Below are 25,719 nucleotides of genomic sequence, written 5' to 3'. Positions count from 1 at the left end.
ATGAAAGAGTTGGACTGGATTTTGATGGCATGAGACTTCTAAAACTTTATTTTTAGGTTTTAGAATATTATAGACTTGTTCTTTTTCAGGATTGTCAGTATTATCAGGAAGCACAAAGCTACTTTTTAAACTTGGCATTTTAAATATTTAAGATAAGACTTACACATCAATGAATGGGAGAATCACACATAAAGATGACAATGGGGGGCGAGTGTGGCGAGTTGATGACAAATCGGATTGTAATACATATCTGGACCACTAGCGTGGCTAATGAACTTAGTAATTACTCATCAGTGGTTGGGAGGGTTTTCACCGGGGCGATGAGAGCAGTGGCTGCTGGGAGCCAGAGGAATGAAACAACAGGCAACAATCAACACAGTGTCTGCACAACAATCAATCACTCCTGTCAGCCCCTTAACACTCACAATAATTTGTTGTTGTTTCCTCACAAATGACTACACCTTGTAAAATGTAGCTAACAACAAATTCCTAAAGCATTTGCAGCCCATGGCCTGTATGATATGATTTTTTTCCTCAGAAACTCAAACTACTATGGCTACTGTTTGGAAAATCATTTCAAAGTATTTCAGTCTTAATGGCTTTTTATACGTATCTGTATATTCAGATTACTAGGGCAATGCCCATTTGTCTCTTTGTCTGTCCATGGAAAAATGTGTAAACTGCTCAGATTACTTTCGACTATGCACTGACATATTTTACGTTGATACATACTGTACATCAAGGGTGTCATACTCGGGTTGGTTCACGGGCCGCTTTAACGTCAACTTGATTTCACGTGGGCCAGACCATTTTAGATATAGTATTTAGATTTTTTTAATGAATGGATTAAAAGAACTGCATTAAAATCCCTGAATATTCAGTTTTTTAGATATCTAAAATAATGTTTATTTTAGCTTTTTTTAAATATATTTTTAGATTTTCCAAAATGATTTTTGAACTAAAAACAGAAAAAATTGATTAAAAAAAATTACTATTATTGATTTAAAAGGGGGAAAATCAGGAAATGTAATATACATCTATACTCTTCATTTTAATTTGATCCTAAAACAGAAAGTCGGCACTCATGATTTACTTTCCCGGGCCACACAAAATAATGCGGCGGGCCAGATTTGGCCCCCGGGCCGCCACTTTGACACATGTGCTGTACATGATTATTTTGTGTGCATATCTTGTAACATATATTCTTCTTTTAGTCCTGCAAAAAATAGTGCCCCACGTTTGACTAACAACCAAATCAGGATGTACCCTGTCTACTGCTAATAGTTTGCTGAGATAGGCTCCAGCACCCCATTCGACCCTCACACAAAAAATAAAAATAAAAATAAACATGGTTCCGCAATTGCAGAATTTACCGCCGACTTCAACATCCTTGGCGGAAATCAAGAGTCCATGGAATGCAGAATATATTTTACCTTTCCATCACTGGTGCTATCTGTCGTGGTTAATATAAATTTATCCCACAACACACAGAAAAGCAACTGGATTTAATGACCTGACTGAATGTTTACTTGGTTTTCCAACAGAAATGTTAATAAACAACCATTTGATTTATACTTTGTTTTGCATAAAAGACAATATTAATGCTCTGTTTTTCAGTGTTTTTGCTATTGTAATTGTTATTTTTTATATCATTGTTGCACTATTTGCTTTTTTTTATTGTTCGCAGGAAAACAAACCATCAAAAATTATTCTCTGTCGGCCTCCCCAATCAAGATGGATATCAAGTGCTATCAAGTAAATGGATTAAAATGATAATCCGATGAAGGGTCATTCCACCTGCTGTACACGTCGAGCCATCCCAAACATACATAAATATGAATCGTAGTCTTCCTTATCGTCCGTTAAACGTCAGTGATATTTAAATACGAGTCAGAGCAGCTTGGTGAGTAACACTGGACTATTCACAGATGCTCCTTTTTTTTTCCAAGCTCTAAATCACGTTTCCTAATTCCCAGAGCCACATCTCAATCATTCTCCTTGCTAATTTGAGAGTCACCCTCATTTCATTTTAAACGATTCATTTTTGGCAAATTTGTAAATGGCCCTGATGCGTGCAAGTGTGTGTGTGTGTGTGAGCTACAATTTAGTCAATTACTCTTTCAGCCAGCAGGACTCCAGGGACCCGGAACATACACCGCCTGGAGGTACCATCTCAATAATTGTTTCAGAAAAGTTGGGAATGAATTGCTAGCGCTCTGTTCCACTTATTGAAATGTCAATTGGAGCCAAGCCACCTTTTTTTCCGTTGTCCTCCCGTCACAGAAATGTAAGAATGATATCCTCTAAATTCATATCCTCATCTCCATTTGTCCAATGAATGTTCCGATAGAATAATTCAACAGCGTATGCATACTTTCTGTTATCACTCTTTTTAATATACTACTTAAGATAATTCCTGTGAAATATACTCTACCTTCTACTCTACTGAAATACACTTTACTTTAATAATGTAATTTGACTTAATTGCGAATTACCTGTAAAAAATGAAGACGTAAAATTCATCCAAAAGAGGTCTTAATGAGTACTAATTAAAAGGAAAACCCTCCTTTATAGATCCAAACAGTGTGACCTGCAGACCTCAATTAATTAAGTTATTATTAGCTAGTTTGGCAGTTATGGATCTTGCTCAGCTTAAGGTAAAATATGTAAAATATTGTTCTCCTTTTTTTTCTTCTTGTCACAAGGTCCTCCGCCAATGCCCTGAGCCAATTAACCTGTGTTGATGAGCCTTGTGTGACTTATTAATTAGAGAGAAGGGACACGCTCCCGCGCTCCCAGGTAAGCAAGTTCATTACATTTTATAACAATTTAAGCTCGTCAATCCTCCAAAGTCAACTGAAAACACAATGACTCAAAATTATAACTACCCACATGCTAGTACTGATCAAACAAAATGAAATACACAAGGTTAAAAAAATGCTAAATTGACTTTTATCCATATATAAAAATTCAAGCAATCATTCTAAGCTTTGAATTAAATGATTTATATTTGTGTCTTTATTGCCCTTCACCTGCAATACTCTTTCTATTTAAATCTGTCGTTTTTACGGGTAACTCAAACTGGAATAATTACATTTGAATAATTAAAATACTTTTACAAAATGCTTCATTACACCTGCAAGATTTAATCAGATCCAATGGCAAAACTATATAAAAATGTGCCGTTTTAACCATCGATTGTCAATTAAAAATTGATGAGGGTATTTCACTTTAAAATGGCCCATCGTCATGGCGAACAGACACGGATTCCACGATTGGTGTGTTTCCACAATCGAAAATAAGCACACCGCGAGTACGGGCGACTCCAGCGGCGGCGCGTCACATACATGTCTGCTTTGATTACTGGATGGCTGATTCTGTAGTTCTGTGTGCAAGACCTTCAGCTCTATTCTATAATTAACTTTTGCCTGCGCCCATCAGCTCCCATTCCCGACTTGATGCGTCCACGGCGAGTGTTCCGGGCAAGTAGCTTGCCATTCAGTATGTATTAAGCTGTCAGAGTAGGGCTCTCTCCCAAGCTGCCTGTCTTCCCTGAACAAGCCAGCCTATTAACTCCTATTGACTGTGACACACATGTCCCTCCAAAATGAGCGGTTCCGTATTGATTTTTCTCCAGCGCTCTTCACTTCCCCCTTTCATAGCACCCAGGCTGAGATCTTTATCCTGACTGATTGCGTATGTTCATCGTATCAGAGCAGCGCTGCTGCGCAATTGCCATTTTGGGCCAGCACGCCCTCCCCCCTCGTATGCAGTCGAGTCTCAATGAGACAATTAAAAGGCCCAACTCCCCCGTGCCCCCTGTAACGCCGCGGTCAAATGGAGCGGCAGACCTTCAACACGGCCCAAAGTCTCCTGCTCGTTTAATGCGGCAGCCAACATAAGACGTGACGGACCGCTCGCCCCCCACCGACGCCGCAGGATCAATGGAGTTGAATAGAGGGGTGCCATAACCCCTCAGTGAGATGCTTCTCCTGCGGCTCCGGCCTAAATGAACTCTGACAGCATATATCGATGTCATATCAAGCCCTGCCATCGAGAGAAAAATGATTATCTGCCGCTGGGGTCTCTTATTGACACGCTGCGGAATGGCTTCTTCCACCTGCCCATGGGACTTATTGATACACTTTATGTTATAGAAATATTCATCTAATATGTGTCTGGAATAGATTTGTCTCGTTTAGCTGTACAGATCTTGGCCCGTGGAGGCCCATCAGTGTCTAGGCCTCTCAAGCGTGACTGTGCCGCTCCCCTTCTACGCCTTTTACAGGCGGCGTGAAATTGCTTGGTCTGCTTGAGATTCCTTCTTCAAGCTAATAGTCAAACATGTTGTAATTACATTTTATAGCCTCTTACTCTACAAAGTCAAGATGACTTCATTGCCGTCGTCTTTCTGTCTTTCGCACGATCAGAAGTGAGGAATACTTCAAAACAAGAATTACATGTCAGATGACAGCATGTGCTGTCTAATACTAGTGTGCAATTTTTAGGACAATATTGCAATTATGTGTAACTGTAGTATATTGTACTTGTCTTTTTAACCCATGACAGTGCAATTGGTGATTTTATTATAAAATCTCTCACGCCGGAAATACAATGCAGGTTGACTTCAAAAGGAAAAAAACTTAAAAATAATACTTCATTAAACGAGAATAAATCTGTTTCATTCTGTATTCCGCTTTTGTTAAGCATTGTCACAGAGAGAGTTAGTGACCATTTGAAAAGGTGATTTGGAACTCCTGCTGGAGTTGTCACATTGGTACTTGCTATTTTTTCTTGTGAGCAATTGTAAAAGATCTTGTTCAGTTTCACTTTGATCAATAACCTTAGACCTCAATAAACAACAGCTCACAATTCTTTGAAATAATCTTGGCAGGATCACAAAATGGATCGTAATATGCTTGCAGGATTTTTTATTTCTTTGCTCTTGCTCCTGCTTTTACATTGTGAGTATAAAACCTGCACCTTTTTCTCCAGCTTTTACAAAAGAAAATACTGTTTTGCATCATGAATGGTAAAATGTCCTACGAAGTTCATTCTTTAGATTATGTTTATAGAATATACACTTTATATTCCATTTAATCTCACGGCCTGGGAAATTTAAACATTAACGCCTTAAAGGCTTTCTTTGCAAAATAAATGGTTGGGAATTGGCTTCTTTTTTTTACCACAAGGTCAAACTAGATAGTTTTGTTCGATTTATGTCTTGACGTCTTTTATCAAAATCCATTGAAACATTCGATCCAAACAAATGTTTTGTTAACGTGATAGACACATTTTTCTTCTTGGTGTGCCGCTTTTATCGTGTCGCAAATTTTGTATTGATCTCTCGCCCCTCTTCAAGCAGCTGAACTTGGGGTGACCCGCTTTGCTGCTCGGGTGCTTCCTTAGCACTTTCATTATTTTTCGTTTATTTTCTCTTCGAACTATATTAAGATCAGGAAAATGGTGGCAGTGCTTGTTAAAGTAATAGCAGAAGCTGTCATTGTTGTATCATATTGATTTTTGCTCAAGCATACCTCGGCGCTGCCTTTTTTTCCCCCTCTGTGATGCACGACCGCTGCGCTCTGAACGTGACAAGCCGTCGCAGGTCAAATACCGCATCTCCCATCCTCCGCTGTGTCTCTATTACAGTCAGACTGCTCTTTGGCTGACTTATTGACCGGCTCTCATGCTCGTTACTCAACAGAGGAGTAGTTTGCTGTGATTGATACCACGACGGCCCTAAACGCCTCGCTCAGACCCCTTCGTTCGCCTCCGCAAATCCTATCTGTAGCTGTAAAGCCATGAGTGGGTTTCATTAATGGCCTCTGCTGTTTATGACACCATAATTAGAGTTGAGGAAAGACACCTAACTACCACAGTTCCACCATACCGAGAAAGTCAATAATGCAAGCCCTACAACTTTTCACGCAATTGAGCACCCAGGAAAATCCATAGTGCTTTGCTGCTCTATGCCTTTATGGCGTGGTTGTAGAAGAACACCCCCCTTGTTTTGTCAGTTTTTACTCTCCACTTTTAAGTAATCCACTAGAATTGATTAGTAACACCGAGAATATTATTTAGCTTCAAGTCAGACGTGCGGGTCACAGCCATGTTGAAAAACGTACAAAAATATAGTTGTTTTTGTTTCCTACCATGTTTATCATAGAGAATCTAAATATAGATCATGGAAAATTGACCCCGGCAGCCCCAAATATTGACCATAAATATTAGAGGATTTTTTTTCTCTCAGCGTTCAAGAAATGTCAACTGGAGGAACAAGTTCAAAATGAACTATGACCGCCCGGCTACCTCTGCTGGCTAAAACAAGGGCAACAAAAAATCTGCGAGTAATTAATCAGCCTCAAATTTTAAATAGGACTCCGGAGATTGATGCGCACATCTTTGCAACGTACCGACTGAATTTCATTGTGATCTGCCCACATTTTTTAATCCGCAATTAATTAGTAGAATTAACCAGCCAAGACTACAAAAAAACAAAAATTGGGTTACGATGCATAAACATGTACATACCAAACTTTACTCTGATCCGTGGAGAAGACGCAATTTAAGTTGGTGTCCTTACGAAGAAGAATAACAACAAAAAAGGGAGTGAGATTTTGAGACCTCCCTCCAGGCTGTCTTGAAATATACTGAGTGTCCATTGTGAATACAGTGGCAGACCAAGTTTTCACGAGGATTGGAATAATTCAAACATCACCAAGAATGAGGCGCATTGGTCAGCATATCGAACAAGTGCGGTTAGAAAGGCAGACGCCGTCAGACGATCCATCATAAATAAACTAGACCTGGCGTCAGGGCTTCTAGAGTAGGACCGAATAGGACAGGACGTCCCCTCGGAGAATCCGCACCCTCTGGCTGCTCTTCCAGGGAGATTAAATGTTAGCCGCTTGGACTCCAACCTGCGCTTCAGTAAAGGTAAACCGAACTTTGCTGATATCAGGTCACCCTTGACTGGAAACCTAACCTGTGTGACTGAATGAACCGGTGTCATAATTAAATCATCACCGCTTCGCTTTTACTGCACCTGCAACTCAAACCACAGCAGGAGAGCGGCGACGGGGCCTCGACACGGCCATGACGACGTCGATTCCAGTAGCTGGAAATGTTTCCAAACTTTCTCATTGCAGAAACAAGAGCCACCCCCTCACCTGATTAGATCTAATGTTCATTGCAAGCCCTTAGTTACTCCTTTAGCACTTTTGCTTACATGTTGAAATGTGTCCCATTTAAACGGGATAGCGAGAATAGCATTTGAATGCATTGAAGCGCCTATCCACGCTTAATAATACAAGCAGACAGAGAACAATATGGAATCCCAAAGTTAGGAGATCGAGTTCCATTCCCTGATCCATGACTTCCTGCGTGCTTTGTTTGCTGTCTTGTTGCTGTGGCTTGTTCCAATACGCGTGTAATGACCGTGGGCCTACCAGAGCTTATCCTGTTCAGGAACAGATATTAAGGAAAGTATAGTTACAAAGGCCAGACTTAATTTGACCTCTGCCTGCCCTCGTTCTTTTGCGAGATGAAGCAAGCTTGGTGGTTTGGGCAGTTGGTGATGAATGAGTGTATTTGTTGGGCAGATTGTTACAGTTCCACACTAATTGAGGGGTCAACACAAAGAGCAAACGTGGTAATTGAGTCACTTTACTGCAGCTATACACCTTCACACATTTGACCCTAGCTGCTTGCTTGTCCTCTTTGCTGTTACAAAACAAAGTCCTCGTTTTATCTCCTTATTTTTAGGACAAAATATGCTGTATTATAAAGAGAAATACTTTACTGTGGCACGTTATTTTTCATTTATTATTTTTAATTTGGTTTTACAAATTACATGAAGCTATTCAAATGAATTCCTTGGCTAAAACAAGGCTTTAAGTATGTGTTGTCCCTGACACTTGGTTCTGATGTTGATACGTGTTTAATAATTCAGCATTTGAAGTTAGTTACTTTCCTCAACCCTTTTCAGATTACCCGATTTAATTACTAATGGACACCAATTTATACGACACAGCGCTCTGCCATGTGCCCCTTTCTTCATTTTCGAAGGTTACAGCCATTGTATACTCTACTGTCCTAAGATATTATTGCCAAGGTACTACATTGGTTGCCACCCATATTACTAGCACTTGCTTTTTGGGAGGCGCTTTGTTGTCAGGTGGACTTAAATGGTGATCTTTAGTTGCTTTGCCCCTGGACCCTGCACTCAGATGAGACTTTGGCATCACACCATCCATTTACAACTAATGGCCTTTGAATATGGCCAGTGGTGAACAACGGTGCATTTGAGAGAATGTGTGTGCATTTGTGAAAGCTTACAAGGACAAATGCTTTCTGCATTTAATGAGAGTGGGCCAAAGGGAATGCGGGTAGTTAAAACTGAGAGTTGGCACCAGTATTTCGTCCCTTGTTACCTGACTCTTCTGTTGCACCTTTAATCTGCAACATGCCACTAAACTACTCTGATGGTCTCACAGGCGGCAACCCTGTGAGAATGGGATTGATGGAACACATTAAACTCTGAGCTTCATCCTGTTTAAATGCTTTTACACGCTAAATCTTTGACCATGGCATAAATGTGGAAAAACAAGACTCTCGGTCTTGAAAATGTAACCACGAGATTGTTGTTGTTGTTGTTTGAGCTGGGAATTGAGGGGGGGAGGTGACATATCTTTTGGTCTTTTGAGTATTTTAGTTTCATCTCTCATACCAAGAGAAATGTTGTAATTACCATTTACACACATAAAACGATGGCTTCATTGATATGCAGCCGCTGATAAAGTGGGAGCTTGGCAGCCAGACAATTGTCAAAGCCACTGGGGGTTCGCCGACACCGGGACGGTGCTGCCTCCGCCACCAGTGCCGAAGACCAACAAAAGCAAGCCGTCATTCACCGCGCACCAAAACCTTTTTAATTAATTTTCCTCGGCTGGAAATGTTGACCCTTAAGATTTACTCGTCAATTCAGCTCAGTACTCAGCCTTGACTGTCAGAGGGTCAAGAAGCCACGTTCCCTGGGCAAGAGCTAGATTTTGCTTCTAGAGTAGATTAAACTTGAGTAGGAATGTGCATTTGTATCTAAAGAGCCTTTTATGTTGAAGATTGAACTGGTTTCTCCCTGTGGTATATTGCGGGCTTTTACACAAACAGAGACTCGCAAAACAAACTGCAAAAGATGGGGCAATATATACTAAAAATATACTAGGTCCTATTTTTTATAATAACTGCAATTAAGGGGAGTGTGTAATGCCGACCAAAATAATAATCTTAACTGCATAATGTTAACTCTCACAGTCTTCTAAATAATGTTGCCTCTCAATTTCCTTCTTTCCATAAATCCATTTGGTAATTAAATAGGAGTACAAATGAAGGGTAACATTTTTAACAGATAGAAGATTCCATTTATGGTCAGAGCGTTTTTGTTTCTCTTTATGCTAAATTCTAGTCTCTGTTGTCAGTTAAACAGCAAGTGACACAACATGTGCAGTTTGTGGTCGCAGTAAGACGACAGTTGTTCGAAAAGAGTGAAGTGGCGCTCTCACTTGCTGCGCGTGCATACAAATCAGAGGGACCTGTGGATTATCTGCATCAAGGTTGATCAATTTGCTGCCGGCACAAAGCCCTCCCAATTCCGATTAATCCACTGGAGTGGTCATATCCACATGCTTTGTAAATCTAGGACTCCTTATGTTTCCCCTTCCCACTCCACCCGGCTTAGCGCAGCTTTGGCGGATGAAAGGACAAGGGCTTGTTATATTTTAGCCTAAATAAGCACACTTGACTTTTCCTTAAATCTTTTTTTAACCCCATCTTTTGCCTCCACGGGGGTGCAGGGGTTTCAAATCTGGCCTAATTTACTAATGGCTGCGCTGTTGAGAGAAATAAGGCTTTTCCATCAAAGTCTTCAATCCGGTTGAATTTTTGTCTTCAGTCCTCAGCATGTGGCATTAGACTGGTGGTGAAGAGGTTTTGTAAATCTCATTGAACAGAATTAAGATTTTTTTCTTCAGTGCTCATCAGTTCAAACATTGATCACTTGTGGAAATTTTTCTGGAGTCAAATTTGGAATTAATTTCAGCATGACATTTACATTTATTGCTATTGACAGCGATCGGCATCGAATCTATTTTAACAGGGACGACCGACATTGAACGATTATGTTTCACTGCCTTTGACGGCGATAGATTGTTGGATCGCTTCCGTTTGATCAAATATTGGACATTTTTGCTCACAATTAATAGCGTCCGGTGGCCTTCGGGCTTGTGAAAATACTGTATGATCCCTCAGGCTGCTGGTGAGATGTGGCTTCCTCCCCGTCACTCACATTTGTCGCTATTCCCCAATGTTGTGTGTGTGTGTGTCTGTGTGTGTGTGTGTGTGTTTTGAGCTCACTGCCCCAAGCATGTCTCGTTTGAAAGTGCTGTCACTCCCTGCTTCCTGCCATCCATTAACACCCGCCATTATCATGCTAATCTACATTGTATGATTACATAAAGTAATTTATGCACACTTCTATTCACCCGTGGCTACACAGGGACATTTGCTCCTATTGTCGAATGTTTTTGGATATAAAAAGAAAAAGAGAAAACAATCGTATATTTCCTCGGTCATCAAATTTCCTTTTTTTTTTCGGGGGAGATGTAGTCGCACTTTTGAAAAACTCGGCATTTTAGCTTATGAATAAATGCTCTCCTGGTGATTTGCAGAGGTTTGCCTACTGAGAAAGTAATCGCCCTAAAATCTCTTAGTGCGCATGCTGCTTTGGTGTTCGTGAGGAGACTACGATTCGAGTCCTGGCGGCTCCATATCGGAAAAAATAGGAGGAATGTTTTGTTTTGAAAGTAGAGGGCAGAAGATGAGCTCTCTTCCTCATTTATTCACAGCTAGTGGAGTAATTAGGAATGCAGAGGGCTGTTAAATTAAAAGTGAATTGCACTTATTAACATTTTAACTACCAACCCCACCCTCTTTAGACACTAAACAAGGGCAGTTTCAGCTCTAATATGCCTGAAGAATCCCACTGAGGCGACTCTTTATGTATCTCTAAAACAAAGACCTTTTTTAAAGTAAGATCTCCCCTTTGTTTAAACAACCCAGCATTTAACATTCAACGTAATGCGCCCAGGAATCCTCGCCGCTGTCGTCGGGAGACGCGCCGGCAGAGCTTCTCAAACTCTTTGCTTAATGGAACGCTATTTGTGGTCAGATTGGATAGCTAATGGTGGTCCCTTCGAGGGTAACTCTGCAAATTAAATAGCATGGATTCACATCTGTCAGACAAAACCAGGAGGCTCTTTGTAATCAATGACCCAAACTAAGAGAGGCTCCGTAGGGGGCGCCGCCGTCATCATGGCGGCGAGCGCGGGGTGCCGCTGGGGACGGAGGCGACTCACCTGCTCGAACAGCAACTACGCTGGGCTTGGGATGCCCGTGACCGGAGAGGCGGCACCGCCGGCAGGGTTAATGTACATTTATAGAGCGGGTCAAACTACTTAAGCAAGGCGCTGATTTATAATGCAGCAATGCAATGCGACTAAACTGTAAAGGGAATTCTTTCTCGTTTTTTTTTCTTCTGCAAACACTGCCGTCGGTGTTGTGTTAAAACGTTGAACCCCATTAATTTTATCACTCCCCCTCTCTCGTTTCGCTCCTTCTTTAAATTTTGTTTGTAGGAGAGACTAGCGAGACCTCCCGCTGCTGTGGAGAATTTCCTCTCGTTGTTAATTTTCCTTGCTCCATATGGCGCCACAGACACTTCACCTGCAGGCTGTAGCAGGCTGTAGCAGGCTGGAGCAGGCCGCGCCGCAGCCAGCAGACGTCCTCGGGCTGCGCCTGTCATTTACGCGGGTCCGAGCAGCTGTTGGAAATAGTCGGGACGTCGCTGCCCGTCACTCGCGCGGTTCCGTGAGGGGCTCTTCTGCAAATGTGGTGGAATGTCAAATTAGAGGCGACTTAAGCGGAAGCCGTCCGAATAAAAGATGGCTTGACTTTGGGCACGTCAGACTGGAAAAAAAAAAGAGTTCATGCGCCATGTGTTGGGGTACGTGTGTCTTTTCAGGGGCCTCGCAGCTTGCCAATGGCGCAGCAGCGGGCTTTCATTGTGGCTTGTCATTGATTAGGCAAGGGTCTTTAATTCTAGCCTACCCCATGTTGTGATTCATTTGCATGGCGTGTCAAGAAGTAATGGAGGTTGAGCGCGGCTCTTTGAAACTCTTCAAAATGCTGCCCTAATGTACATGCTGCCTCCAGCATAGAGATTTCTGATTTATTGTGGCACTTATGTTTCTTAATTCCTCTTCATCTTCCATTTGTTAGACGGGATGACTGCTACCTACGTATTGTGTATGGTAATACTGCACCAGAGTGTCGAAATGTTTACATGGGTAAATCTATATCTACGCCAAATGTACATAGCGTATAACAAAATATTCAACATTTTATTGCAATTGTTTTCAATCCTGTGTTTGTTTATCAAATAGAAATGCTTCTAAAAATGATATGTTATTCATTTTTAACTCTCATTGAAAATTGATGCTGTCACCTTGACCCTATTTTTGCATTTTAGTAGCTGATATCTGGAAATAAGGCGAAACCCACTCAAATACAGGCCACTTCCGGAATTTCAATACTTACGATGAGTCTACTAACAAAAAGACAACTTTAAAATGCAATGCTTCAAGTGAAAGTTTCTGAGGTCAGAGTTTATTTTTATATCTTTTTTTCTTTTTATCTATCATTTTATTGTTCTTTATGTTATTATTTGTCATTTTATCATGTACTGTATATTAATTTATGTTCCCCACTTAATTTTAGCATGTACTTTGAAGCTGAAAAAAACAAGTAACAGGTAATTAAATGTTAACTCTTGAAAATGTTGCCATCAGGATTCAGTTTAAAAGCAGTAAGGAAGGAAAGCAAATGATTAAGCATTGCCAGTAATGACTTCCAATCCAAAAGCGCACGAGCTGCGTGTCCCTCGTCATCCCATCATGAATCTTAAAAGATTCCAGCTCACAGAGGTCTCTTTTCCCATTATGTCTGAGATGAGATGTGAGGATAGGGGAAGCTACTTGTGGGCCAAGATGGGCTTTTTGAGCAAAAGTTGGGAAAATGTAGTGATAACATTTGCCAACCTCTCGGGGACGCCACGTTCAGGGTCAAAGCTAAATCTGTACGCCGCCGGCATGAGGCCAACCTATAATTCCGGCACAGACGAGCGCAGAGCTAACCTCGGCGCAGCTCAGGGGCAGCGATTTTGGCGTGGCTACAGGATCGGTAAGATAACAACAAAGGCGAATATACCGTTCGTCCGTCCTCCTTTCTTTTTGGCCTCTGCGGATATGAATGTCCTTTCTAAATCTGACTTTTAAGGTTGACTTGACCCTAATTAGAAATCATTTTTATAACTACCGTACATTAAAAACTCATACAACCTGTGACAAAATTACGAACACATCACCCAATAACCTCAAAATCGCAGACTCTTGGCCTTGTAAGTGTAGACAAATAAATTTAATGACTAATTATACCTGATGATGACACATTATCCATCTGTTTGATGCATCCATTTTCAATCAGATGATCCCCCTGAATTTTTTTTTAGTTTTAGTGATGGCACCAAACCTCACGTACCCACACAGCAAGTCATTTAACAACACGCCTGTACAAAGACCAAGTCTATAAAAATGATAACTCTCAAAAATGAAAAGCTACCCACAATTCCAGTTTCTATTCATATTCATCCATATATCAATTTTCTATTATATTAAAGTGTGATATCAACATGCAATCATGTTAATAGATCTTACCTATTGTGAGTCATGGCTCATTCAACTGATAAATATGTAAATTAAAATGTTTTATTGTTGATAGCCAACATTAATCTCATTTGGATGTCTTAAACCAAATTAAATGCGAAAAGTGCGCCACGTAGGTGTTTCGCAAAGTGCGTTGATTTCATTTTGGAATTAAAAAGGGAAATGAGCAGGGGACGTCGCTTTTTTCCCCCTTTTATTAGGAATGTTAATGAAAAATGTTATTGACTCGAACAAATGGAAAATACACCTGGAAATATATATTAAAGCTTTCCAATTTCTCTCTCTCTGTAGTTTGCAATTATAGTTGTTTCGGCAATAGCCGCGGAATTAATTTTGCGTGCACGCTGATCATTTTAGCGGTGTACAAAGAATAGGTTATTATGTTGCATGGGGAGGAGGCCAGAGCAAAGCGTTATTTAATTGAAAGAATGGATCAATAACAGCTGGAGGACTTTGTCACAAGGCCTTGTGAAATGAGCAAGTAATTTACTGTGGACAATATTAAGTGGAGTCCAGGTGTAAAAGCATAAAGTGCAAGCTGGGCTTCCGTCATCTGTTCAAGGTCTGACCAGACTGGAATTTTACAACCTCCCATTTCACTTGATGGAGACCAAAATACAGTCACAGTGCCAAATTAGTTCACAAACGAGCTGGTTGATGAGAACATTTTCTAAAAATACTTTGTCGTGCACTATTTTCGCAACGTGAACAGTCATGGCATGGCCGTGGAGGTCACAGTTGAACTACTACATCATCGATTTGGACTTATTATTTTGCCGTAAATGTGCAGAGTCACGCTACAGAAATCGATGATGACCCAAAACTGCATTTAAAAAATTATTATTCTTATTTTTTTTTGCATTTTTCCATATTCACCAAGAACAGAGTGTAGTGTTCTATCGGTGAGTTCAAAATTGCCCATCATCTTAATTCACCAACATCCTTACAATGTTTGTCTGCAAAAGGTTGGAACAGTTTTGTGACCTTTTTTCAGTATTTTGTTATTCGAAAGTTTGCAGAAACTCATTTGTTTCTTCCCCGCATGACTAGAAACAAATTGTCGTTTTCCCTCACTAGTTCACAATCCAGTTGTTCATTGCAGCTGCATGTTGGTAAATGTTTTCTCTCGTCTACACTTGGCCTATGCATCATTGCTCTCAGGCCATCAACGTCTATGTTTTTTTTTATACGTATGTTTTGTTGAAGAATCCGAGTAAATTACAGCAAACTGGCATGCTGCCCAGTATGCAAATTCATGTGCTAATTCGCAACATGATTTCACTTCAACTTGCGAGCAAATGAGATTTTAATTGAAAATGAGAGCGTTCCCGGAGAATCTCACTGGAGATTTGCGGCAGGGGAGTGGTGCTTTTTTCAGATTGTTTAACGAAAAAATACTTTTTATACTTTCAATATTTGGTTTGGAGGGAAGCCGATGACAATGTTTTCCTTGGTAGAGGTTAGGGAAACTGCAGTGTGAAATTAACATTGCGCTTCATCTACTCGTCTGAGCGCAACGAGGTGGGCTATTAACATTTTTTTTCGTATTTTCATTATGTTAATGGTGTTAAAACACGGCCACCGATTGCCACCAGCGGCGCACTGATTTGGTCTGGCTAATCATAAAGTGTCCGAGTGGGTCATTTTGATTATGACACGCTAATTATGTGGCGCTTCTCTCCTCTCTTTCCTACCTTGACCTGCGCTCTTAATGGTAAGCTTTTATGAGTCCCGGGAAGGAAAATAGCAGCAAAAGATGTCTGCTCGTGTTATGTTCCACTCATGCTTCAGTGCTTCCCTTTAAACTTCCTAAATTGTGCCTGACAATAAATAGATGCCCAAGTCTCTAACTGCCACTGTTAGATTAGATACCATTAGATATAATAGAAACTCTTCCCCTGTAATATTTTCATAGGAGTTGGAGGCATTTGATTAATCTTACTACATTTTATTGCATTGCTGATTTTTTTTCCCCTTTTCACTCTGCTGTAAAGACATTGTAGACAAGCTATTGCCATTCCCTCGCTCCCTCTCCTTTTACACTCATTCATCCTCCGCTGTTATTGCAATGCATTGTTGATGAGGTGAGTCGGCGTCTTATGTGCTTTCACTCCTAAAGTCATTCCTAATGGAGTGGAAACCTTATATTTTGTTTCCTAATGAAGCACAGGAGTGGCAGACAGCTCCGCTTGGCCTCTTTTACGGAGCCAGCGGCCTGAACAGAGTAGCTCTCAAAGGATCCTTTGGGGGTGGGGGCCTTAGCCCTTTAGCAACAGATTATATTTTGCATTCAGAAATCGCTGATAATATTTGTAAAAATCTAGTCTCGGTGTCTGAAGGGACAAGTTTTCATTTGGAAACCAGGAAAATATCCATTAAGCCGCTGAATCGTGGGCCAGATCGGCACGTCAGGTCATTTTGTGTGGCCCATAGAAGCAAATCATGTGTATTGATTTCATGTTTCTTGCTAAAATACTTTTAATTTCCTAAGAATTTTTTCCTCTCCTAAAAAGGTTGAGCTACTGGAAACATTAATGTTTTGTTGCAAATACTCTCCAAAGTTTTAGCTGGCTTCTGATTTTGCATCACGCGTTCACTAAGTTGGTTATTGTTGTTGTTTGTGTATATGTAATCATTTAAGGTGATCATATATTTATGGTTCTCTAAGTAAACGCAATGTTGACACCAGTCTGAGTTACCATACGTTAGATTGGATTGAAAATTGATTGGATATCCATCTTTGTCAATGGCACAAAAACATGATCATTCACCCCAAGTTAGAATAAAGTGACAAAAATATCATGGAAGCAAAAGTGTATTCAATATATTTTAATGGCTAAACAACATAATGCTATTTGTAATCTGTTTTTATAACCCATACACTTACTTTAAACCAAATTGCATCAGTTAATGTACTAACAAATCAAATAAACACAGCACCTTTTGCACCTTTTATCTTTACTATTATCATTAGTATTTGTTTTGCCTGTGCACAACGTGATTGCCTTGTTTTTTCATCACGTGAAATTGCGCCATAACTTTGGCAATGGAAATGGTGGACATTTTAGGGACGCTCTCGGTGGCTCCAGGCTCCGTTTAAGCTGGCCCTAATTTGAGCTGCGTCAAGTGTAAAAGTAATTTGAGCTATTCTGAGCTGAGGTTTCCCCGCAAGGTCATTTTTGAAACAAAATGTCTCCATAATCTAGGTCACAACACATTCGGCTGCACTTTCTCCCAAACTTGCGTCCCTCTTTCCTCCCCTCCTGCCATGCTGCTTATAATTAAACACATACAATTATCCCAAATTTAATGGGATTTCAGAACCACGCTTTTATTTAAGAGGTAATGAATAATATTTTAATTGCATATGTAACTGTGGAATCCAAATGTGCTGCTATTATCACGTGTAATTACTACGCCGCAGTTTTCGAGCGCGTGAGCTCCCGATGTGATCAGCGGCGCTCGCTAGCAGACTGTCGCCTTTTTTCCCCCCTTCCTCTTGTATTCTTCAATCTGCAGCGTAGCGGTGACTAATTGTGAAATAATGCAGCTGGATAGACACGCTTAAAACATATGTGCTGTGTCCTATTGTTTATTGATGTCTGTAATTAATGATATAATGCGTGCCGCTGAAGTAGTTTGACCTCTGAACCAGTCATTACTCAGAGTGTAGCGGCATCAATCAAACTGTGCTTTTCTCACATCTATTCCTGTACACCCCCTGAGGGACTGACAGAGCACCCACTGTATCCTCATTTGTATTCAGCTGACCAAGGCCTCCGTGTGAATGATTTAGCGCTCTACATCACATATACAGCGCATGAGGAGCACTAATACGAGATTTACAAGCTATTGCTGAAGTTCATAACAAGGCCTAGAGCTCTGAACAAAGCCACTTTGTACCTCTGCCATGCGGAAAGCTATTGTTTTGATTGCCATTTTTTGCCAGCATTTGGGGGACTAGTAAAATTCCCCAACTCTTGCAAAAGAACTGTTACCTAAAAACTAACATATTAGAAATGGGTGTGCTTTATGGAGCTGACATGCAAGCAAAAATATGGCATTCTAGGATTATTTTATTTCACTCTTCCCAGAAGAATGTGTTCATTTTGTCATAAGATGAATGGAAACTTTTTCTGTGTTTCAGAACATAAATAGGTCAAATCCAATTTACCGCATAATCCGGACTATGAATTGCATTTAAAAAAATATTTTTACTGAGGTGTGATTTATATTCCAGTGTGACTTGTGTTATTATTTCATTTCATTTAATTGTTTTTTTTATTTTATCAAACAAAATTCCCCCAAAACAGCAAGTTATACTCCATTGCATAATTTAGCATTTTATGGCTAGTGCGACTTATTTTCAGGTGCGACCTATAGCCTGAAAAATATGGTATATTTCTTAACATCACTTTTTAACTAAAAAGTTGGACAATATATTTTTAGTTTTTTTATGTTGCCATTTCTATTCTTTGCATAGTAACTCTGCCCACATACCCTTATCTGACCTAGCTTCCTCACTTCTATCTTACACATGAAACACTTGTATTGCTATTTATAGTTCACTGTATATATTGTGTAACGATCTCTCTTGATACCCACCTTACGGGTGTTTTGGTGAAGGTCTATCTTGTTGTGATTTCTGTTTGTTTTTCAGTGGGCTTCAGTTTACAGTATTTACTGGTTCCACATGTATCGAACCCATGCGGTGGAATGCCTGCCATTTTTGGGGTGTCTTCACACCTCACTGCCCAGCCTCAGGTCACCGCACGCTAAGATCACGTCCCACTTCGGAGAGCATCCGAGCAAACAACACAGTCGTGTTTTAAAATAAGTCATTCCATTGTTAATTAAAATGGCTTAAAACGTCACTTTGAGGTAAAAGAGGTTCTCGAAGAGCAGTTGAAACTCTAGAGAGAGCTGCCGAGGGGTGTTTCGTTAATACCACATGAAATTAAATTGTGCATTACCTCACTTTGGAAGGTGCCAGACTATTAATGGAAAGCGGTAACTGGCTTGGTTTGCTCTCTCAGTTCTTTAATTTCACAGTGGCCCCCAGATGTTTGGTCTTGCTTGGACTGATCCACGTGTAGTTGTCTACTTTCCCATCCTGCCTCAGGCCCACTGTGGTCTGTATTGTGTTAATGGGTCAGGAGAGTCCATCAAGGACAGCGAGTTGGGCAGTTTGCACATCGGGGGGATAATTATAGGGTGATTGGTGCCCTCATGCTCCCTGCTCTCCCTGCTTTGTTAACTTTACACCTTACATAAATGCAAATGTCTGCCGCTGGGCCTTGTACAAACATATCCTGAGACCTCCTCTTTCTTGCCTCGTTTTATTGTTATTTGTCCTATTCATTTTTTTTCTAGAATTCCAATTGTATGGTAGCCATTTAAGTTATCGCTATAGTATATTGGGTGATTAGCCAGATTTGCTCTTCCTGCCTAAAACTGTCAGCAGAGACACATCAAGTCGGTTCAGTACCATGGAGAGTTCCTCCTATACCTTGAGTGTTTGGAGCAAAAAAAACCTCTCACTTCACCTTCAAGTTGTGTGGAGAACACCAGGAAGAGACCTCATCTGAATGATCGGGGTGCCAGACGTGGTGTTCACATCTAAGCCCTTCCCCCATGTATGCATATCATCCACCCTGAGCCATTCTATCTGTATGGAAATTTGGGCTCCACAGCTGGAATCCCACAAAGCACTGTCATCTACTAATAGTTATTATCTCTTTGGGCTGTTCCCTCTCAAAAAGCCCTGAAATACAAGCATATCATATCTTTATGGTAATACCCTACATTACAGCCCCAGGCCGTATGGCGCACAGACCTTTTGTTATCATTAAGATAATTCCCATTCTCACTTGACTCCTCATTACACTGCCCACACCACATAGCGTTGGATATAGACAAATTCCCGTGTCTTTGTTTATACGACCTATCAAGTGACCAATTGTTAAAGCGTTGGAGATGATGGCCAAATTTTAGCACACCAATAACCTTTTCCACTTTGATTTCTTTCAATATTGTTTCACAGATTTTATTTGATCGTTGTTAATATTGTTATATATTAATATGTATCTTTTCTAATTTCATTTCATCTGTGCTTTTGGTCTGTTTTAAGCACCAAGGAAGGCCGGCTTTGTCTTTCTCTTCATACTTTCAACTGGAAAAAGAGGTATATTTTATTTACTAAATGAATAAATGCACATTTTAAAATGATTCTTTATGTTCATATAGGATTTTTTTTCCTTTCATTTGCAAGTACATTACTGTAATGCTCATATTTGATTGAAACAGTCAGGGATATTGTGTTTTAATGTATATTTATTAATTAGAATTTGGTGCATTGATTTTTATAATACTTCATTTTATCATACATCTCTTTTAAAGGGGAACTAAACCCAAGATGTCAAAACTTGGTTATATTCTGAATTAAAATATCTTGTTTGCTGTGCACTTAAATCTACAAAAAAAACAATATACCATATGTACTCTAATCCCTTCCTTCTTTATTTATTAAAACAGCATATAAATCATCAGCAACAAGTAGATTTTATTACAGCTCCCAATGCCCAATTTTAATTACATCATCTACACTTACTGAGTTGTGAGCTAATGTAGATTTATTTTTGTGGATGATTTTTCCTCTAGAAGATCATGTATTTCAATATCTTTGATGGAGAATCTTTCAGGCACCATTGAAATTGCACTCTGTATTAGCAGGCCAAGCACTACTTAAGCTTTAAAATTAAAAATCGTTCATAGCAAATGAATATTTTACTGAATAAGGTGCCTCATTTATGTTAGGAAAAAAAATACCATGTCAGTTAGTGAGTTAGTCCATGAATTGACGCTGCGTTGTGGTCCGAAAGACCAAATTCTAACTCTTGATACCAGCATTTAATTTTTTTTTTCTCTTTAGAAACATTTTTAGTAAGGAAGCAAACATCAAAATCATTCACTTGACTATATTTGAACACCAACTTTAGGTCTCACAATGACCTGTTTATGGAGCAGTCCATTTTTTCCACCCAGGATCACAAGCCATTTTTGTACAAGGTGATGCATATGGCCAGCAGGTTATTTATGCATCCATATGACACGATGAGTTTCAGGTCAGCTGTTGAAAAGCGAGATCGCGACCGCCGGCGTCCTTGCACGTCTCCGCCGAGGCCCACGTGAGGTGTCTGCCTCACACAAAACAGTAATTGCAGGGTGATTGGCACAGCTTGTTCCTTGCAGCCTGTGTCCCACACTTGAAGGTCCCCCTCATTGTCAAACAGCCTTTTAGCACCTTTGTTCCTCTCTTTCCCTCAGGACCTTGCAGCTCACCACTGGCAGATGAGTCCCACTCTTTAACAAAAGGGTCCCTGCGCTCAACCTCATAGGATGCAGTGATGAAATCCCCCCCACCACTCACTCACTCACTCACACTCCTCTTGTTCTCACACACACTTTCGGAGAAGAAACACTCCGTTTAGCAGCCGAGCCTGTTCCGGGATGGGGGTCAAGACCCATGAGTCGGCTTTTAGGAGGCAAACAAACACCAGAGCAGCAGAGAAGTGATGTCTTGTTTACACATTAGCAAACATTTAGCAAATCTCTGGCGGCCTCGGTGGCGCCGACGCCTTTTGTCGCGCCTGGCGCAAAACAATATGGAGTGATTCGGGATGGCGGCTGCAACAACTGACAAAAGGTCAACTGCAATAACTCATCCATCACTCAAATAACGGTGACGGCAGCACAGCGTTATTAGCCAGCAGCCCTGTAATTGTCATCTCTTCTCGCCTTCCACTGTTAATTTTTCGCCAAAACAGGCGCTTACAAACTGCATCTTTCCAACACCGTCTAATGAGGTGATGACCAACCACTTGTTATAATTGCTTCAGTCTCAAGCTTATTAATCATATGTAGAGTTATTTAAGGATGCATAAATTAATCTTGGAATAAAAAAGCCCATCAAAGCTTCAAAACAATTAAAGAGTAAGGTAAGATTTCCCATGGGCTGACACTTTTATTTTAATAGTGTTCAGGTGATTATCATACTTTGATTCGACACTGTGATTAATGCAGACACACTTTTAAATGAGCTGCTCTCTCTTGCACATAAAAAAAGGTAGAACAAAACAGATAATGACCTTGCTGACTTTGCTCATCTCACCGCCCTGCCCCAAAGGTATGAAAACACGTGAATTTGTCTTTTCACATGTGTCATTCATATCCATTCAATGGGCAAAAAAAACTGGGGTCGACTAGAGTGTGACCCCACTGAGCACAAAGGGAGAATGTAGAAAAAAAACAAGCGTCAATAAGACTTTTGATTCTTTGGATTACTGGAATGACATTGAATGAGTGGAGAATGACTTCATTATACACATTGGCTGATTAATAAGAACCTGAACGCCTAAGACATTGCAATTTTTGGGGGGGATAAAATAAACGAATGATGAGGAAATGACTGACAATTATTGCCAATGTGATTAATCATTTGTGTTCCCATTTCACATTTTAAACAATAATGTTAACTGACTGTTCCCCATTGATCATATCACTATATTTTGTTACATTAACAAAATGTAGTCAGTTCCTGTATTTACATTATGCTCTAAACGTGCCCAAATGGGCTCGTACCAATGTTCCTGCCATGCTCAGGACCCCGAATGAGTCTCTGTCTGGTAACTTGCGTCAATACACAATTGGAAATGGTGAAGCCACAGCTTCGTGGACTTGAAAATGGCTGACGCGTTGAACCATTCGTCACGTATGCTTCCTTTCAGCTTGTGATCTTAAGAGCAGCTGCTTGTCACTACGCGTGTGTACATGTGAGTGATGCACATGCTTTGTGAGTCCGTGGGAACTCGGCACGTGACGGGGGTCCTGCCACATCCTTTACAAGTGCTATTTGTTGAACAAAATACAACACTCAATTTGGTTTTTGTATTTGAAAAGAACAGCAATAAAATCACACAAATATTATGCCTTAAAATGGTAGCCTATTTGATCAAAATATAATAAAATTTGGATTTTTTTCATAACATTTTTATCTTAAAATGACATGTTCTCTCATTAGTTTCCATTGACAATGATAGACGTCCAATTCATTTTGACTTGCAGGGCTGACAGCTCAATGTAAGGAAATTATTTAAATCAGTATCAGTATTTTTCTTTGTCGGATTTTTTTGTTTATTTTTACTTTTTGCGTTGATTAGAATTCTTTACCCTCATTGACTGCATGGGAGAGACTGCACAGCCATCTCTCCAAGTTAAAATGAATTGGGCATCTAGCACTGTCAACGTCATGTAAGATGAGCATTCACAGCCAGTCCTCCAATTTTAAATTAATTGTATATCCATCACTGACAGCATCAGGCAAGTGAAATACTATAATAAAATAAATCTATTTTAGAGTATTATTGTGGGCCATAACTCAATGTTGTATATTCATTTGAATTCAATGAATATTGTTATTATTAACATGTTTTTCAGGTATCATTTATTATTTTTGAGTAGTGATTAATAACAAATTCATTTTAGTGGAGAGAGTACATCCACATATTTGGACGTTTTATTTTTTGTCATGTATAGGCCATACCAGATCTGATAGGGTTACATGTTTTTTTTTTTTTTTTAAGTATGACCAAAATAGTCACTCCCCCTCTAAAGAGTTAATTGCGCCCCACATCTTGGATTCTTTTTCTGTCAGGCGTGTGTGTGTTTGTTTAACACACTTATGCTGCAACCCAAACCGGCTGAAACATGGTGGGAGGGGGGGTATAGTAAGCTGAGTAGAGCAAACCAGTGAGAGAGGCAGTCCCATCACTAAAGCAAACACCCCGGCATCATTTGACACACTCCTCCTTGTCTCTCTTCCACGCGTGTGTGAGAGGCGCGCCGCACCAACATTGAAGGTGAGTTTTAGGACAGTTTGACACGACTCTCTCATTGCTTATTGCAAATGTACCGATCGCGTTAAAAGTGCGTCCATGTAAGCATTTAAAGCATGAAATCCTTCTTTCTCCATGTCAGCGCAGCTTCCATTCGTCCCCCAAAATGGAAGGCATCCCAGCGGGCCGCGACTCCAGCTCCTCGCCGGGCTCCAAGCAAGAACTTTCCTACTCCACCCCCAGCAACCTGAAGCCCAACCAAGTGGGCGAGACGGTGCTGTACGGAATACCCATCGTGTCCCTGGTGATAGACTGCCAGGAGAGGCTGTGCCTGGCGCAGATCTCCAACACTTTGCTGAAGAATTACAGTTACAACGAGATCCACAACCGGCGCGTGGCGCTGGGCATCACTTGCGTGCAGTGCACCCCGGTCCAGCTGGAGATCCTGCGCAGGGCCGGCGCCATGCCCATCTCCTCCCGGAGGTGCGGCATGATCACCAAACGCGAGGCCGAGAGACTGTGCAAGTCCTTCCTGGGGGCTCACTCGCCCCCCAAGCTTCCAGAAAATTTCGCCTTCGACGTGTGTCACGAGTGCGCGTGGGGCAGCCGAGGCAGCTTCATTCCAGCCAGGTACAACAGCTCCAGGGCCAAGTGCATCAAGTGCTCCTACTGCAACATGTATTTCTCGCCCAATAAGTTCATCTTCCACTCGCACCGCACGCCAGAGTCCAAATACACGCAGCCGGACGCGGCCAATTTCAACTCGTGGAGGCGACACCTGAAACTCACCGACAAAAGCAACCAGATGGATATTTTGCACGCGTGGGAGGACGTCAAGGCCATGTTCAACGGGGGCAGTCGCAAGAGGACGCTGCCGGGCTGCGGCTCCGGATCGGGTTCGCCTCTCAAGTCTCACGGCCCACCGAACCTCCACCGCCAGTCGCCCGAAATCCCTGCCAAGATCCTCGGCTGCGAGGACAGCCGCGTCAGCGTGGGCCCGCGCAGCTACCCGGTCATCCCGGTTCCGAGTAAAGGCTTCGGGATGCTGCAGAAGATCCCGCCGCCGCTCTTCCCGCACCCGTACGGCTTCCCGGCGTTCGGCCTGTGCCCGAAAAAGGACGACGGTGGCGGCGGCGGCGGCGGTGGCATCATTGGCGAGCAGAGCAAGGCGGCTCTCCTGTGGGCCGGCAAGGACAGCGCCTACCCGTCCTTCCCGGTCTTCTGGCCGGCGGCAGCGGCGGCTGCGGCGGCGGCGGGCGCCCTCCCCTTGCCCCCCTACCCCCATAAAGCTCCGCCCGAGCTGCTCCCCCTCCACAGACTCGCCGACGCGGACGTTTCCGAGTCCACCGACATGTCCAAGGCCGACAACGACCGCTGCTCCAGCACCCAGTCCACGCGAAACGAGGACGACAAGTCCGGGGACGAGGGGAGGCCGCTGGAGGGACCGGCCTCCGCCGCCGCCGTCTCGGCCCCACGGAAGGCCAGCTACGTGTCCGCCTTCCGGCCCGTGATAAAAGACGCCGACTGCATCGCCAAGTTATACGGCAGCCGAGGAGCCTACACTCGAAGCGGCTACTTGTCGCCGGACTTTTTAAGCGAGAGTTCCAGCTACCGGTCCGCGTCTCCGTGCGTGGACAGCGAGGGCGACGCGGACGTGGACGTGGACGTGGAGGTGGAGAGCAGTAAAACGCCAGAGGACGAGGACCCCTACAGGCCTCTGTCCTTGATATGTCCCCGAAGCCTTCCTCCGGGGCTCACTCACGGCTTGCCCCCCAGCGACTCGGACTCGAAGGGGGCACCGGCGCAGGAAATGGATGCAATCGAGTCCCAGAAGGCGAGCCCACGCGTGGGGTCCTGCGACAGAGAGGGCCAAAACAAACACTTGACAGACGCGAACGTCGTTGCACCCTTTTGCCAAGTGAGTGGCTCTTGTTAAAAAAAAAAGATGAATATTTCGGATTATTTAGTCAAATAAATTCATTTTTTTT

The 25,719-nt window shown here is 41.8% G+C and overlaps 1 protein-coding gene across 11 annotated transcripts in view; it reads left to right on the top strand.

Annotated features, from left to right (window-relative positions):
• Positions 1-25,719, top strand: part of skor1b (SKI family transcriptional corepressor 1b) — a 46,928-nt gene that overhangs the window by 18,616 nt on the left and 2,593 nt on the right. For 2 of the 11 annotated variants that reach the window (XM_077595521.1, XM_077595519.1), the window contains 3 exons: positions 1,688-2,287; positions 2,706-2,799; positions 19,969-25,649. In XM_077595521.1, coding sequence (XP_077451647.1) covers positions 23,898-25,649 — 1,752 coding nt within the window. In that variant the 5' untranslated portion in view covers positions 1,688-2,287; positions 2,706-2,799; positions 19,969-23,897. Of the gene's footprint in view, positions 1-1,687; positions 2,288-2,705; positions 2,801-19,968; positions 25,650-25,719 lie in introns of all 11 variants that reach the window. The other 9 variants (XM_077595514.1, XM_077595511.1, XM_077595518.1 and 6 more) reach the window with 9 other exon arrangements.

This window comes from Stigmatopora argus, chromosome 3 (assembly GCF_051989625.1).
Source record: "Stigmatopora argus isolate UIUO_Sarg chromosome 3, RoL_Sarg_1.0, whole genome shotgun sequence".
In the NCBI taxonomy this organism is placed as follows: Eukaryota; Metazoa; Chordata; class Actinopteri; order Syngnathiformes; family Syngnathidae; genus Stigmatopora; species Stigmatopora argus.
The sequence above is the reverse complement of the archived record's forward strand: the minus strand, read 5'-3'. Positions and strand labels throughout refer to the sequence as shown.